General features: G+C 32.0%; 1 protein-coding gene and 1 pseudogene across 1 annotated transcript; one reads left to right on the forward strand and one right to left on the reverse strand.

The window, feature by feature from the left end:
- The first annotated feature begins 8115 nt into the window (after positions 1-8115).
- Positions 8116-10936, forward strand: LOC120270724 (annotated as a pseudogene).
- Positions 10937-14692: 3756 nt separating this feature from the next.
- On the reverse strand, positions 14693-18058 carry LOC120270359. The gene is made up of 6 exons (XM_039277358.1): positions 16623-18058; positions 16365-16507; positions 15563-15650; positions 15309-15393; positions 15079-15141; positions 14693-14977 (listed from the first exon to the last, which is right to left on the reverse strand). The coding sequence occupies exons 2-6, from the start codon at positions 16399-16401 to the stop codon at positions 14693-14695; spliced, it is 558 nt and encodes a 185-aa protein (XP_039133292.1). The 5' UTR covers positions 16402-16507; positions 16623-18058.
- Positions 18059-18109: the final 51 nt, after the last annotated feature.

Raw genomic sequence — 18109 nt, forward strand, 5'->3', positions numbered from 1 at the left:
CGCCTCAACAAATATGAACAGGAGTTGATAAGGATCTTCTTCAACTGCCCTGTGGACAAGTAAGTTTGAAGTTTTTATGTTATTGTTTAAACTTATATGTTAACCTTTAATTTATATATATACCGTTTAATTATTTGCAATATCATTTAAACATTTGTTATATCAATTAAATAGGTACAATATAATTTAAGTATCTCTGTTACTGTTTAACCGCAGCACTGTCGGGTGGAAGAATAACCCTCTCAGCACCACACGGTCCAGATTATTCACTATGCTTGAGGGGAAGGAGATGGTCTCAGACGATGTGATGGGCGCTTTCATATGCACAATACAAAAGTCGCTGAGCATAGTGCCATATCCTTATAAGAAGCGCGCCTCCATCACACGACCACTGGTGTTGTTTATGTTAAAGCATGTCGACGCACACGAAACCACTATAGCTATGATTGGAGATGCCGCGCGTAACTTGCATGATGTTGAAATTGTTATCCGCCCAATAATCATGAATGGTCACTTCCATGTTGTGATCCTTGACAATAACAAACAAGAATACAACATTATTCATCATGCCAAAGCGAGGAGTACGATAAAGACGCGTTAGAAATGGTAAGTTCTATAATAAATTGTGCTTGATTAATAGTGTTTGGTAAATAATTAGTATTCTAATCTCAACTTGTATACCTCCACAGCGGAGGCTATTCGACATTTATATCGATATGGAGTTTGGCGAGTCGGTGACCGTAAAATACCCACTAGTTTACGATATTGAAACCCTACGACAAAAATAAGGAAGTGTCGACTGCGCCGTCTATGTCATGTGGTTTATTGAGCAATTACTCACCGATGAGAAGCTACGGCTATCGCAGACGGACGTCCCTTATCTGAGATTAAAGTATGTTTCCTGCATACTTAAGGAGGGGAGGGCAGCCGGCATCACTGACAAAGGGGGGTCTTCGAAAGCGGGTTGATAGAATTCCTTGTTTTTGTTTGTTTTCAAATGTAAACCAGTTTAAATTCAATTCATTGTTTCCGAAGAACTTGAAAAATTTTGTCAATGTAAATTTACTAGCCTCTATACTTATATACTTGACTCTTTTTTTTAACTTTCAGTTTCATTGTTTAACTTACAGTTTCATTGTTTAACTTTCAATTTTATTGTTTAAATATCAGTGTTTCCATTTAAAATAATGTAGTCACATGTTAAACTAAGTATTGATTGTTTAAACTAACAATGTCTCTGTTTAAATATATGTGTTAACTGTTAAGAATAAGAGTTTCTCTGTTTAAAAATCAGCTTATTTACAATGGCTAGTCGGCGACAGTTTCATTGCAAGATCTGCGATTATAACCTGAGCTGTGGCATTTCATCAGTTTGCACCAATGTCTAGAAGAAGTAGTCCGCATTTCATCAGTTTGCAATGTGAAGACCTTGTAAACGATGCACAAGTGGCTGATGGAGGACATCCCACAAGCGGCCGCTCGACTGCAAGTGAGATTCACCGGGAAGAAAGCAAGCGATGATAGAAGCTATATTGTCATCGCTCGAAGGAAAGTTCTCACCTTATCATGAGTCTGTTAAATGTCAAACTACTATGTTTAACAAATGTTATTTAGTGTTAATCTATTGGTCCACTGTTTAAAACCTTTTTATATCATTTAAACACATATGTAAAACCTTTAAATATTATCATTTATTAGTTTAAAAATATATGTTATCATTTAAATTTCATGCTTTCACTGACATTGTGCTCAATATGGATTTTTTCCAAAACCTACGAGAGACACAGAGCCTCCATCAGTAGAGGGGAGAATAAAAACAATTTGTCAAGCTCCTGATGGTGTACCTCATGGGTACAATCCTCTTCCCAAACATGTCATGCTCGGTTCGGAACTGGATAGTTGACTATGTTGCTGACCTACCTGCCATGGGACGATATGCATGGCGCAAGCGACGCACAAGTGGCTGATGGAGGATGTCCCACAAGTCTCTATTTAAATGTCAAGATTTATGTTTAACAAATGTGATTTAGTGTTCGAAATATTGGTCCACTGTTTACGACCTTTTTATATCGTTTAAACACATATATAAACAATTTAAATATTATCATTTTACTGTTTAAAAATATATGTTATTGTTTAAATTGAATGCTTTTACTGACATTGTGTTCACTGACAGAGCCTCTATCAAGAGAACACTTGAGTAGCTTGTTCACTGTTTAACTAGTTTCGATATCGTTTAAACACATAAGTAATCCGTTAAATATTTTTATTTAACTGTTTAATGTTATTGTTTAAATTGAATACGCCCTTGACGTTGTTTAAATATCATTTTCATTGTTTGATTTCTAAGTTTATCTGTTGAAAAACATTGTCTTTGTTTATACAAAATGTTTATGTAAAATGTTAAAAGAGAATGTCTTTGTTTAAATATCAAAAGTTGACACTCAAATAAGTTTGTTTCATTTTAAATAATTTGCACATTTACAATGTCCTCTATTTAAATATCAAAAGTTGACACTCAAATAAGCGTGTTTCATTTAAATATTTAAACATTTACAATGCCTAGTAGGACCTCGAACACTTGCGACTCAATCCTCTTTCGTCTATTAAGATCATCAACACCATGGCTAGCATGAAGATTTCGACTTTTCTCAACAAGTATCTTTACCTTCGAATACTCACGGCGGTTGTATAACATGTGCATCAATTTGAACCTGTATAACATAGAACACAAACACTTAAACAATGTTAAACAAAGACACTGATAATTATATAGGCAAAATTATATTTAAATGAAGAGCGAGATATTTAAATGCAGACAATGATATTTGCAGAGTATGGAAAAGATTTTAAAGGATAAGAACAATTCTCAAGTGATAAATATCAACTCTGTCTTAAAAGATGTGTCACGGTCATCCTCCTCTGGAGAATCCTCCGCAAACAAGAAATAAGTGAAAACTTTCTTATCTTGCCCAAGTTGAAAAGCCCGCTTCATTGCTTCCTCGTCATCCTCCGTTGGAGAATCCTCCGCATTCAAGCAATTACGCGAGCATTTCGATCTAAGTAAGAAAAGATAGTTCAACTTATTGATCTCAAAAATGTGATCAGGCTAAAGTGAAAATCCTGGACACATGAAAAAGAAACTCATCCGAGAAGAAGCAGAGGAGGAAGAGGAAAAGGGGGTGTCCAGGGGAATGGGTCTTCCTTCTCATTTATGGTGTGAAGTCCACAAGACGGTTGACGCTTAAGATCCGAGAAAAAAAAGGGAAACGCACGGTGGACCGAGCTTTTCTCATTAACGAGGAAGGGGTCTTCCGATATTTATGTTAATTTAAGAACATTTAATGGCGTCATTAATTCTTGTACACGGGATACCATAAAATTGCCATCTATCACCTGCCAACATTTTAGCTTAAACGGAGAAGATAAATATTTTAAGCAGAGACATAAAGTTCTTACATGGTAAATTATAAATTTAAACATTAATTCAAATAGTTACATACTGACAATTACATTAAACGAAGAAGACAATGTTTAAATGTAAACGTAATATATTTAAACAGAGAAGGGCACAGATTAATAGTAATGAACTTATACAACTAGATAAACATAAAAGAGAAGAATCTTACAATGAGAAAAACTCGTTTTCAGTAGGATTCGACAATGGCACATCGTCTGTCTCGACAAGATCGACTACAGCGCATTTGAAGATAGAGTATATGTGACACATCCGCTGGAAGTTGATATCGTTTTCTGTTGGACAAACCGTTTTATATCCATCAGGTGTGATAAACTTCACCCTCACACTGGAAACATCGAGACCCCATCGCTCACATATCTCAGCTGAGCTAACACCGATTTCCAAGAAGTCAGCGCTGTGAAAATTAGCACTCGAATTGAAAAAATTATCACTTTATTAGGAAACCGGCATAATTCAAATCGAACAAACCAAATGAGGAGAAGAAGAAGAATTGACAAAAAAACAAACACATGATGTGATTGGGCTGTTTTTTTCCCACCATTTTCAAAGGCAAAAATGAAATTTCATAACATTAACCCATTTGAAGTGAACGGTAGGGGTAAAAGGGAACTTAAACAATAACGGAAGGGGTGTCAGGGGTTTGGCAAAGTTGGAGGAGTTGTTTAGGAATATTTGAAATTCACGAGGGGTAAACGGTAATTTTCCCTTTTATAAATGAAATTTATTTATTTTTTTTAATTAATTATATGTTAATAAAAAATTATTACTTTAAATAATTAATTATAATAATTTAAATTATAATAATTTATTTACATATTGATTAACATAATAAAACATCATTATTTTTTTTAACTCTGATTATTTTAATTATTATAATTAAATACATTAACTAAATATGTGAATTAACTATATTAAATTTAAATATTTAAATGTAATAAATTAAAGTAAATAATTATGTTCTAAATATTTAATATTTAATAATAAATAATGTTAAACATTTATTATTAAACATAATTCATTATTTTATACAAATGATTTTATATACACAGAAGGGTATAAATGTAATTTTCATCCTCTTTCTCTCTTACTTTTTCCGATTCCTAACTCTCATTCCCTCTAACCAAACATCTTCATCATTATCCTCTCCTTTCTCCTAATCTCATTCACATTCTATCTTTTCATTCCCCGTTCTCATTCCTATTCTGCATTCTAAATAGCTTAAGTCTCGCTTGTCTGAAAATCCGAGTGACTCCGACTTCAATTTTTGAGAAATGCAATGACTCATAATACTGTGAAAATGGATGAAAAGAAAACCTCCTCCTCATCCCATTACAGTGGATAAAAATCTAGGGCCAATAAATTTGAAGGACCCATAATTCATATATATATATATATATATATTAAAAAATTATATTTAATATTTTCAGTTAGTATTATTATATCCATATAATTATTATATTGAAGATTTTAATTTTTTTTCAACTATAAAATATATAATAAATTTGGCGTGAGGGCTCAGTTCATGTTTTCTTTTAGGAAAAAAAAATTATATTTTAAATTTTAATTTATTATGTAATACTATCTATATAATTATCTTAAAAATTTTAATTATTTTCAAACTATAGCCCACAAATTTTTAGGGCACAATTCATGTTTTGTTTTTTAAAATAATTATATTTAAATTTTTTATTTATTATGAGAGACTGCTCTTTATTGTGTCAAAAGACAAAGTTGTTGTTCTTAGGAAGGGAAATTTCTTAGAATATTAATATAAATATTAATAAATTGTATTTGTTTTCCTCTAATATCACATATTTTTATAATGATTTTTTCATAAATAAATTTATGTAAGTCACTATTATGATAGAAATAATTAATTAAAAATTTCTCTAAATATGTAGAATTTGTTGATGTCTGTTGTCTATGGTAAACTGATTTTTATAAACATTTCTCAGTAACCATGGAAACCTTGTCACATATGTTTCATGATTCAACCACCTAAGACGAACACCCTTACTATAAAATATATATATTAAAATTTTTATTCTAACTAAACAATTAAATAAAACAATATCTTTAGTCTAATTTTACATTAAACAGTATAAATATAATAAATTAATTATATTATTTATTTGGATATGCATGTAATTAATTGTTATAAATGCATGTAATATCTTTATACAAAGTTCTTTAATATTTTAAATGTAAAATCTCAAGTTATTATATCTTTACTTACTCTTTCATTTCTTTTTCAATTAATTATAACTTGAATTTATTTTTATTATCTCTAGCATGATTTACAATAAAAATGGAAATTATATGAATGCCAGTTTTAATAGTATTAAAATAATATTTTTACAAGCTTTTATTTTTCGGAAATAGATTTTTTCATAATAATTATATTTTATTTATATCACAGTTGACATATCTGTAATAATTAATTTATAATTTTTTAATCATGAGCATCTTTTTAACACCACATGTAATGTAAAGAAAACATATAAATTACATTAAAAATCATTATATTTTCAATAATTTTTTATTGTAATTATATAGACAACTATTTTTTAATCATTGCTACCTCATTAAAATTTCTATTATATATAAGAATAGTGTTATTGTCATTAGGTACAAAACTTAAGTTTCATGACAAATTTGAAGCATATTAAAAATTCTGAAAAAATTAATAAAAATAAAATATTGCTTACATACAACTCTCAAATGAATAAATTAAGTTCTCTCATGATTACATGACCACAATGATAAAAGTATTATAATAAAACAATACCAATGAAATCTTTTTAATTATATTTATTACAAATGTTTTTTTTAGAATACAGAATTATAAAATTTCCCCCTCATATAATACTAAAGCAAAAAATTATTAAAAAAAGTATAAAATTAATATTATTTACTTACAATAATATTATATATAAATATGCTAAGTTCTATTCATAAAAAAAAAATTAGTTTCTGGGAATATATGTAAAATAAAAAATCCATAAGTTTTATCCTTATATGTAAAATGAATCCTTTCAGATTAAATTTTAACAGTAACAATAAATTCAAAGTCACAAATTTTTAAAAATTATTAAATTAGCCCTTTAATATAAAAAGTTTTTGAGGCTGAAATGGGGGGAAAGAAACATGAGGACATATACTTGAATGTCACAATTAAAAAATAGTAATTAAAAAAAATGATCTAATAATAATAATAATGAAAACCCACCATCACAACCACAAAGATGGTAACATTTTTCCTTGCTAAGGGGGCGTTCATTTCACTGTAAATGAGGGGAAGTCAGAAAGTGAGAGAAGTGCCACTTCCCTGAAGTGGGGGAAGTGATATCACTTCCAGGACTTCTGTGTTCATTTGTCAGAAAGTGAGAATAGAACCGAAGGATTTAGGTGTTGGATGAAGTTCTATGAGTTCAAAAAAGACTTTAGAAGTGAAAATAAGTTAGTTTTTATAGATTGACTCACTTCCTCCCACTTCAGTAAAAAAAATACTGAAGTGGGCTTAGTTCAAAATCCACTTCAGCACAAATGAACACCAAAAGTGGAAGAAGTCATACCACTTCCCCTCACTTCCCCCACTTTTCTTGAAATTAACGCCCCCTAAGTAACTTGAGGAATGAACTCACTCACAATATTTGTTGAAATAGGTAACTTGTCCATTTTATAATAAATAAACTAATAAATAAATACAAAGATGTTGAGATTTAAAAGCACTAAAATCACCTGGTAAATAGTGTAATTAAAGTCATAAAACCACGAGAATAAATTATTTATATTGTTTATTACAAAATTAAATTTAAAAAATACAATTTTTTTCTTTGTAGTTAAATTAAAGTGTCCTATTCTCATGATGTTACTCATGCAATTGGTGTGATAAGGTTGCCAATTTTTTTAATATAAATTTTATAAATATGTGTTGCTATTATAAGCAAATACTATGCTGTAATTTGCCTTCAAATTTACAAGCAATTTTTTAATGGATGGATTCATAAAATTCTTTATAAAAAATTACTTAAAAAAATATGAGCTATTAGAGAAAAACCAATACAAATTATTTATTATATTATTGACATTTTTAAAATTAATTATTGAATAATATATGAAAATCATACTCTTTCGGACATGTATGGCACTACAAGAAAAAATGCTATTTGTGACACATAAATTTGCGACACGTAAAAGTGTTGCAAATTTGCGACACACATTGCAACAATATGTGACCAAAAAACAAAAAACATTGCAAAAAGAACCAAATTGCGTTGCAAAAAAATTATCATCCAAAAATATCGCAAAATATGTCACGACATTTTGGAACCTAGCATGTAATTGGTTTGCGACACAGATTGCGACACATTATTTGCAACGATCTATTGACGTCGTAAAGTTTAATAATAAAAAACTTATATTTCTCTTGGTCATAATAATAATAATAATAATAATAATAATAATAATAATAATAAGATCATGAAAATATCTCACCCGTTCATCTAGATTTCAAAAAGCCAGATCTCGAGGCACGTGTACGGTTAGGATTGTCTGGGTTTCTTTCTTTCTTTCTCTCCAAGCAACTCAGCGCCTTCTTTAACTCGCTAGGGTTTTTCCATTCCTCTGGTGTCCAACTATCCAAGCTCCACAAATGGCGGCAGCGGGCGGTGGTGGAAGCCAAGCAGTGGTATTTTTCCTCATGAACGTGGCGCGCCTCGCCTTCGGCCTCGGCGCCGACGCTACTCTTCTTAACTCCTCCCTCTACACCGTCGACGGCGGGCAGCGTGACATCCTCTTCAATCGATTCCGCGGCGTACTCGACCAAACTGTCTGCGAGGGTACCCATTTCTTGCCCCATGGCTCCAAAAACCCTACATCTTCGACATTCGCACTTGGCCTCATACCTTCACTTCCAACTCCGGGACGAAGGACCTGTAGATGGTGAACCTCAAACTCCGGCTCTTGTCCCGCCCTGACGTCCCTTACCTTCCGACAATCTTCAAGTCTCTGGCAACGGAGTACGACGAGAAGGTCCTTCCCTCCATCGGGAATGAGGTCCTCAAGGCCGTCGTTGCACAGTTCAACGCTGATCAACTCCTCACGTAGCGTCCACACGTCTCCGCTCTCATTCGCGACATGCTCATCCACCGTGCTCGCGACTTTAACAACGTGCTGGATAATGTAGCCATCACCCATCTGTCCTACGGCGCTGAGTTCTCCTCCGCCGTTGAGAAGAAGTAGGTAGCTCAGCCGAAGGCGGAGCGGTCCAAGTTCCTTGTGGCCAAGGCCGAGCAGGAGCGCAGGGCTACGGTTATCCGCACAGAGGGTGAGAGCGAGGCTGCCAAGCTTATCTCTGAAGCAATGGCAGCCACTGGAATGGGTTTCCTTGAAGACATGACTGGTATTCATTAATTGCTCAAGAAATCTCTATATTTTCTGATAATTAGTGTGTATGTCTTTATTAAAAATATAATAATTTTATATCTAATTAGTGGTTTATGCAGTTGAGGATTAGTAGGATGAAATCTTCATTTGTGTGTGTGTGTGTGTGTGTGTGTGTGTGAATTAGACTTGAAACCGTAGAAGAATGAGATGTGAACATGCAGTACTAGTATGTATTCAATTTGTCTTTAATTGTTTATTTGTTTATTTTATTAACAGAAAGTAAGATCATGACAAACTAGTTAACTGGATCTACATATCTTTAGAATGAGTTGTGATATGCATTTGTTTGTTGTATTGATTTTCATAGGCAAATTAATGTGTGACTTGATCACGTGTAATAATTTGACTGTTCAAATTACCTGGTTTTCAAGGTGGTTGAATGGGATGTGAACAAGTACAAGGGCTGAGTTGTATATATGTGCCTCATGGCATCACTAATTCTAGTATTATAAATTAAGCTCAACACTACAAATTTGTTATACCTTTATAATTGTCATATGTATGTGCTTGATGGTTGATAAACATATCTTTAATGGTAAATATGTGGCTTTATTATTACCCAACTTTCAACTTGAGATGATTGTTTTTGTTGAGGAATTCATTGGAGAAGGTCATGGCTTTTGTTTTTTTTAATTTTTTTTTCTGTGAGTTGTGCTGAAACTCTCATTATTTCTGGAGTTGAATTAAGTCCCATCTATTCTTACGTTTTTTTTTCGGAGGAAAAAATTTTTTTGCAGGAACCCATCTATTCTTATATTTCTACAAAGTTAATGTAAGTTTTTCCCAGAGGAATTAATACAAGTGTCAGAAAATAGAGTGGAGCATGCCCTTATTCTATATACATTGTACCTATATATATATATATATATATATATATATATAAGGAGCAATCTCTCTATCTATACTAATTAAGTCTTTTATGAAGCTTTGGGTGGGAATGCTGTTTTCTTTTCTACATCAATATCACAGCTATCTTGCTGTGTTTTTCCTACAATAATGTGACTAGTACCCTTATAATGTGTGTGTATCCGATAATTGTGATTTTTAATGATATGCATCTTTTTTGGTGGCACAGAAACATAGGAGGATGAAATCTTGAATTACAATTAAGAGCACCAAAGGAATGAAATGTGGGGCATGCATGAGTTGAGATATATGTATACGACTCATTGCATTTTAAATCTTTCAGGTATCTAGTCTATTTTGAATTATTTATTTAGTCTATTGTTTGATTTAAAATTAAGCTCATCACTTGTTGTAGTCATATCTTCAAAATTGTGCTATATGAATGTGTTCACTGTACAATTGGTTTCCAAATGTGAGAGGGTGACTAACCATATTTGTATGCCAAATATATGTGACTTTGCTATCAAGAAATGGTTTTCTTCTTCCTGATTTCTTTAATTTACATGGTGAGTTGAGCTTAAATCTTGATGATCTCGTTATGTTTGTCACAACTTAATTAATTCAAACCATGAGCATTGGAGATTGACAGAATAGTACATCCAGTCTTTAATAGTCCAATTTCCTTACTTATTAATAATGATATGTCTATTTGATATTGAGCAACAGGTTTAAGTGGTGGATATGATATATGTTGCAACTATGTAAGTGCAAATTGTGGAGGAAGCAGGGTATGTTGCCTCTCCCCCATGCCATCCACATTGCTAGAAGATAAGAACAAAAAGCCTTTCTCTAGATGGACAGAGGAAACAGGTATGGTATTAAGATCATGAAGTTTTTTCATGTTGTTTTAATTTTGAGAGGAGTGGTTGTATAGATATTTTATTGGAATTATTTTGATATTGTAGTGCTTGCAAGTGTTGGAGAAGATATCGAAGAGGCAGCCTGTGGCCTCCTTGCAAGTAGGGGTGGTCATGCCGGTGCTGAATTAGGTTGATTTCTTATCCACACTATTAAAGTGAGGATTGTGTTTAGTTTTTAAGTTTTTATTAATGGAAAAAGTATGTGGAGTTTATTTATGTTTTGTTATTTTTAATTCTCATATTTTGTGCTATAATAATCTGCTCCTTCCTCCGAACATTTGCATGATGCATGAAAGTATTACTTAAAGAAATTTTATTTATTAAAACTATTTTATATAAAATAACATTGATGCATGAAAGTATGTGAGCTAGCTTCTTTCTATAGTGAATTACTAGTGCGCACATCCTGAAGTATTGAGACTGTGTAATTAAGAAGAGAATTAATAAACTATAATAAGTGTTCATTTACACATACTCTATTGAGGCATAGATAATAATCACATGGATTAATATAAGATATAGTTCCCAACATCACAATGAGACATGAGTTATAAATATTATAGCATCAACTAAACACAACAACCCTACTAATGTAATGCCTTTATATATATATATATATACAAGGTAATTATATATGCTGCTTAGAAACGGCCTATCCATGTTTTTTGTGTGAGCAAGCAAGCTGTCTTGAGGAGGAGAGGAAGGTGATGCATGCTTTGATATAGACTTGGAAATGGTGGATTAATGCCATGACCACGCATTTCTTCTTATTAGCCATGCATGCGAAAGATGTATACTTGTTTTGCTGTAACAGCTTATAGAGACTGCTGCTATGTGTTTGATTAAAATAACAAAGTGCTTTAGTAAATCTCCCACACTCTTGGATGAACTTTGCAAACGTAGAATTATTAACCATGTTTAAAGTTGGTAGCCTTGGATGGTTGGAAGACACTTGGCCAGTCTACTTATAATGTATACTATTTGGATTGAATGCTATTGTGCTATTTTCTTCTCCATTGTTGCTCTTTGCCAGATTATTACTAGCTCTGTTTTATTGCTCACCATCAGGGGTTGATTGGGCTTCTCACCACGCTTACTGCTAACTCAATGGTAGCATTTAAGACACTCTATGAGTTGAATATAGTTCAAGACACTCAATGGTAGCTATTTATCCAATGGTAGATATCCTTTTGGAGGACAGTGTGGTTCGTAGCATGAGTAATGATTTTCTTATTACACGGAAAAGGTTCTAGACATTCTCTTATATTTCTTTGTCAGAAGCAGGCCAAAGTTTGAAAGGTATGCTATTGACATAGTAAGAAAACTGCACATAACATTGTTTGGACTATTACATTTTGTATTGGTTTGTTGTATTAGATGTTTGGATTATTATATTTTGTATTCAATTGTTCTTCGGGATACTTATAAATCTGAATGATTATTTTGCAAAATATTATAAAAGTTGTTGTTGAGCATTGTAAATTAGGTTTTTAAATAGGTTTGTAAAAAATGTTTCAAAATTATTGTATATAATTACAAACCGTGTCCCAGCTTTTTTTGTTATGAAATTAATTTGAGATATAATTTGTGACAAAAAAATGTCGCAAAATGTCTCACAAAGTTGCAATATAATTTGCAACACAATTTGCGACAATAGAAATGTATCGCAAGGTTTGTTACAAAAAGTTTCACACAATTGCAACACAATTTGCGACACAAAAACTGTGTCGCAAACAATGTCACATATTGTTGCAAATTAAATAGCAAACATTGTCTCAAAAAACACATGAATTGCGATGAAATTTGCAACATTTTCGTTTTGTATCGCAAAATTTGCGACACATTTTTCAAAAGTGTCGCAAAAATTTGCGACATCTGAAACGCGACACATTTTATTGTGTCGCAGATTGTGTTGCAAATTGTGATTTGCGACACAGTTTGAATTTTTTGTGTCGCAAATAACGTTTTTTGTTGTAGAGTGGGGAGGGCAACTGAATCATATCCATCATGATTGTTTGACCTTGCAATTAAATGGTTCCAATTTGTTGTGTGTTTTTGGGAGGTCCGAGGTGATACTAGAATTCTATATTTATCTTGGGTGCACCCAATTTATAAAATTTTATAATATTTTTATTTTATTTTATTATCAATAAAATGCATAATTATAAAAATATAAATTATTTATCAAAAGTTTGATTTCTTAAATTGTTTTTATTAAAATGTCCAAAATTTAATTTTTTTTTTATTATGTCGGTATATATATATATATATATATATATATATATATATATATATATATATATATATATGTGTGTGTGTGTGTGTGTTTCTATTAATGGTTCATATTGTATAAGTTTTAAAATAAAGTAATAAACAATTAGTTCACAATTGAAAAGTCATGAAAATAACAAAGTTACCTCTCAAAAGTAAAGACATTGATGTAAATATAAAAGAATTTTATGAGTAAACAAAGGGAAATAGATGCTTGATATTCAGGGCCATGTCTACAAATATCGCATTTGATGAGGCCATGTAAAAGATAATATAATGATGAAGATGAAAAAAAATATTTATTTTCATACATAATAAATTATTTTGTATATATTGTTATAATCAAAACATTAGAATGATTGTAACCACTTTACTCTCACAGTATTGGTTGAGATGAATGGTTTGTTCATATTATAATATATATATTATAAAATTAAATTTTAAAAACATTTTTCCATCATCATATTTTTTTTGGTATAGGGTATAGTATTTGTGTAATAATATGACCCATCATATGATGTCACTCATATAATATTTGTGATAAGGTTGTTACGGTTTTATATAATTTCATATAAATATTTGTTTGCTACATATGATCAAATTTTATGCTGTAATGGAACATTTTGAGGAGAAATTTATAACCATGTTTTTGGGAGGGACTACCAAAAATTAATTATAATATATACTATTGAAAAATTTGAGGTATTAGAGAAAAACCAAAAAAATAATAACATTATTGATTTTTTATAAAACTAATTATTAAATAATATTTGAAGATCATATACTCTAGGATACATATACCTACAACGACCTCATCTAGACATGATCCAAAAAGATGGTCCAACATGTGTCCCATAAGCTTCAAATTTTCTATATGTATTTGGGGGATGGGACTAGAATTTTGTGTCTAGCCTCTCTAAAGAATGAAGGAGGATAGAATAGGAGCTCAATAGCTTCAGAGTGATAAACAGGATCTTTAGTTTGTACTTTGTATACTGGCATGAAAGATTTACAGTTTTTTTAAGTGAGTCCGTAGTCAATGCTGACATAAAATTTAAATTTCAATAATTCTTTATTAAATAAAAAGAAAAAAATTGCCCTTAATTTTTTTTTTCTCTCCTCCCCTTCCCTTTCCCAGACTTCTGACAAAAAGCGAGATTTAGTGACAGTTTTTACGACACGATAAATAAAAAGTGTGGCGTATCACATTTCTGACATAATCTGCGTAGCAGATAAAATGTGTCACGTTTCAGATGTCGCAAATTTTTGCGATATTTTAAAAAAATGTGTCGCAAATTTGCGACACAAAAAGAAAACGTTGCAAATTTCACGCGATCCATTTAGTGTACGAGACAGATATTTGCAATTCGATTTGCGTTGATATGCGACGTTATTTGCGACGTATTTTGTGTGTCGCAAATGGTGTATGCAAATCGAAATTTTCTTTGCAACAAAACTTTCGATACATTTTGATTGTCGCAAAACTTTTTGTGTCGCAACTTGTGTTGCAACTGTGTAACAATTTTTGTAACAAATATTGCAACACATTTATATTGTCGCAAGTTGTGTTGCAAATTATGTTGCACTTTTTTTATACATTTTGCACACATTTTTATTGTCGCAAATTAATTATTCATAAGAAAAAAAATGCAATACAATTTTTTATTATTTGCTATAATTTTGAAACAATTTTTACAAACCTGTTTTAAAGCCAAACTTATAATCATCAACAATAACTTTTATAATACATTGCAAAATAAACAATCCGATCTATAAGCATCCAAAATAACAATCCAATACAAAATAAAATAGTCAAAACATCTAATAGTACAAAATCTAGTTCATTTTTTATTGAAGTAGAATGACAAGTTTGTATAATCTTGTTGTCCATCTTGAAAAATAAACATGGCGAACAGAGAGATTTTAATAATAACTCGAGTATATATGATTGCAATGAGTTTTGGATCATTGAGCAAATACTGCTTGATATCAAGTGTTCATCATGGCTCACCTACAAAACATTGAGCAAATAGGTCGGGAAATTGTGTGATTTATGCAAGGAATTGAGTTTTTGGTCTTTAAATGAAGAGTTTCAGTGAGATAAGAATATACCATCAGAACCCCTCCTTGAAAAATGACTAGGCCTTGGATAAGTGCCCCAACTGCATCCAAGTCCTGAAACACAACACAAATTTTGAATTACGTTCTTCTCATTTGTTTAAGTTTAAATTGTACATATAAACATAGTATCTTTTTCCAATCAAAATTGAGGCTGGGATATCACAACCATGCTTTCTAAGCTCATGCTGAAGAGTCAAGGCAGGAGATTTGCAGGCACTTACAAGATGATTTGACGGCTCATCTAGCAAAATTATATGCGGTTTCTTGAAAGTGATTTTTGAGAATGCAACTCTACTTTCTGACCACCTGGAAAATGCAGATCCATTAGAAAAACAAACATCAAACCAAAAATTATGATTATATACATTTCTTATAGTTAAGAGCTTGCTCAGTGGCAAATTCGCAGCTTTGCTTGACAAGGTCATTAGTCAATTCCCTAATTCTTGCCTATCAAAATAAATGCCAACTAAGTTACCTGACAAAGTATACATTGGTTGAAGTGCAAGATGGCCTGAGACACCAAAAGAACCTAGGTGTGCTCGTAGTTTTTGTTCTGGTACTCCCTGCAAGAAGCAAATAGAAAGAAACAGGTTTCACTTCAAAAATAAGGAAACCACCCATTATGACCAAAATGGTTAAAACTTAGTTGATTATAATCAAGAATAGATTATGTACTCAAGCACCATATAATGTAATTATTTTAGTACAATGGGAACAAGACAATGAGGGCAGATCCTTTATTCTTGATTGGACAAGAGAGGCGCATTTAGCATTATAACAGAATTTATCAATAAATGCCTGTCAAGAAAATAATAAACGTAATGCTAGTTTCAAAATACAAGTAATTTTAAATCCAAGTGACAAGAATCATGAACATCGTTCCAAAACTAATGAATCCCTAAAGTCAAATCTTTTATTATCAGAAGGGAAAATAACAGGACACTGGGCAATACTTTATCACCAGAAAAACCAAAGCACCTTATTATAGCAACACCTGCAATGTAGTCCATCTTTCATTCTCCTCCAAGAGTAGTATGTCTTGACAACAGATGTGAACATGCAGCAAAACAAAGCTTACTCTAGCTATAGGGCTCCTTTGCATGCTCTTTACTATTTTCTAATATTTATAGGAAAAAAAATTGGAATAGAGCCAGGGATTAAAACTTTACTTGATAAACCAAATGATACTCATTTCTAATACATGCATAACATAAATGCCAGAAAAAACATGCAGCTCTATTTAACTGCTTGAAGGTGGAACTAGAGATCACACCTACATGTGGGCTCTAGCCTTTTCACTTGTCTCAAAGGCATTCTGCTGATTTCGGAGCTGCTCCTCGCGTGTTCTTTCAAAGGTATAATAGTCTCCCTTATAAACAATCAGTTTTTGATTATGTAAATGGAGTATATCTGTAACTACCTGAAAAGACATTGATAAGGACATTATAGAAACTTCTGAAGAATCTTCTAAAATTATATTCCTGATGTATTATGAGTTTGTTGTGCTTATTCTGAAGAAGATATGTGGTACATACCGTATTTAGGAACTTCCTAGCATGAGAAACAACAATGAACGCCTTTGGCCATTTCACTAGGTAGGACTCCAGCCATAACACACCATGAAGATCAAGATGATTCTATAACAAAGAAAGGATTTTCATTTAATCAACCAATAGAAGAGTTTACAATATAACACAATCAAAGTTATCGTAGGCTCATCAAGAAGTAGCAAGTCAAGCTCGACGAATAAAGCACGTGTTGGAGCTATTCGCATATACCACCTCCAGAAAAATATTTAGTAGACTTTTTCTGCATTTCTGGACTGAAACTAAGACCCTGGAAAGTTGACAGCGATTGCATGGATTACCAATACAAAATAGCACTACTCTGAAGAAAAAACCAAAAGAAGATGTGCAGTAGAATATACTAAAAATGGTGCTTCCATATATATGAAGTTCACGTATTGCACAGGATCTATTAGTTCCATCAAATGATGCACAGGTTGCAGATTAATTCAAATCTGTGCCAAATTATCCTTATGAAATGATGCCATTGATTGCAATAAAACTGATAAGAAACTCGCAAGTTCTCAAACTACAAAAATTACTACCATAAAATGCACTTGTATGTATAACAATGACCGTTTTGCAAAACAAAGGGCTGCCATGCCCTTTGGTTCCTAAACTGGAAAAGCAAAGCAAGCCTCTTCAATTTTCTTGCAAAACAGCACAATGTTGAAGGACCAAGTGACCGACCTGTATTTTCTACTGGTAGTTTTCTTGAAAACCAGACAGTAGATAACCAACATCAACAAGAAAACCAGCTCACTGATATTGCATTATTCATGCAAACAGAAATAACTGGGCTGAAGACCCTAGCAGATATTTAACAACAAACCATCTGTGACCATTCCAAAGCATCAATATATGTTCCATATAACAATTATCTGAGGGAAATAGATCCTGATAAAGGACAATATTATTAGTTTAGATATAAGAAGCTGATTGATGTTTCTCGGAAAGAAAAGCCATAACACGTTATTCCTTAGAGATAAAGCTCACCCCTTTGATAGAACCCTTTTTACTACAGCCTTTTTAGTTTCTCTTTTTCAAATGATGCATTTGTGTGGATATGGTAAATATCTTTTCTAACACACTTAATTTTGCTCTTTTAATTTTAAATTATGAATACTTGTCCAGAAAGTATAACATTAGGAAGGTGTTCTTGATATATAAGCTGATGGGCCCAAATGTCTTCAATAAGGATGGCCACACTAACATTTTGTCCTTGAAAGATTGAAGGGAGTGAGGATAATCATACATGTAGGGAAGAATTGGCATAGCAGGCAGAAGATAAAGCATAGAATAAAAATCCTATGGTCCTTCAAAAAAGAAAAGAATGCAACAATGCACATGAATAAGACCTCAATGGTGGTGAAGTATTCTTTACTTATGATCATAGATAACTTTAGGCAATACCTTTGAAGAAGCTGAAGTAAACAGTGTTCTACGATGGATTTCTT

The sequence above is a fragment of the Dioscorea cayenensis genome, chromosome 10, assembly GCF_009730915.1.
Source record: "Dioscorea cayenensis subsp. rotundata cultivar TDr96_F1 chromosome 10, TDr96_F1_v2_PseudoChromosome.rev07_lg8_w22 25.fasta, whole genome shotgun sequence".
In the NCBI taxonomy this organism is placed as follows: domain Eukaryota; kingdom Viridiplantae; phylum Streptophyta; class Magnoliopsida; order Dioscoreales; family Dioscoreaceae; genus Dioscorea; species Dioscorea cayenensis.

Excerpts from the sequence above, each read along its gene's own strand:
- LOC120270359 (XM_039277358.1), bottom strand. The coding sequence starts at position 16,401 with ATGCCTTTGAGACAAGTGAAAAGGCTAGAGCCCACAT. Across the intron at positions 15,394-15,562 it reads ACCAATGTATACTTTGTCAG|GTGGTCAGAAAGTAGAGTTG; the intron begins GTAACTTAGTTG and ends TGCATTTTCCAG. Across the intron at positions 15,142-15,308 it reads ATGAGCCGTCAAATCATCTT|GACTTGGATGCAGTTGGGGC; the intron begins GTAAGTGCCTGC and ends GTTGTGTTTCAG.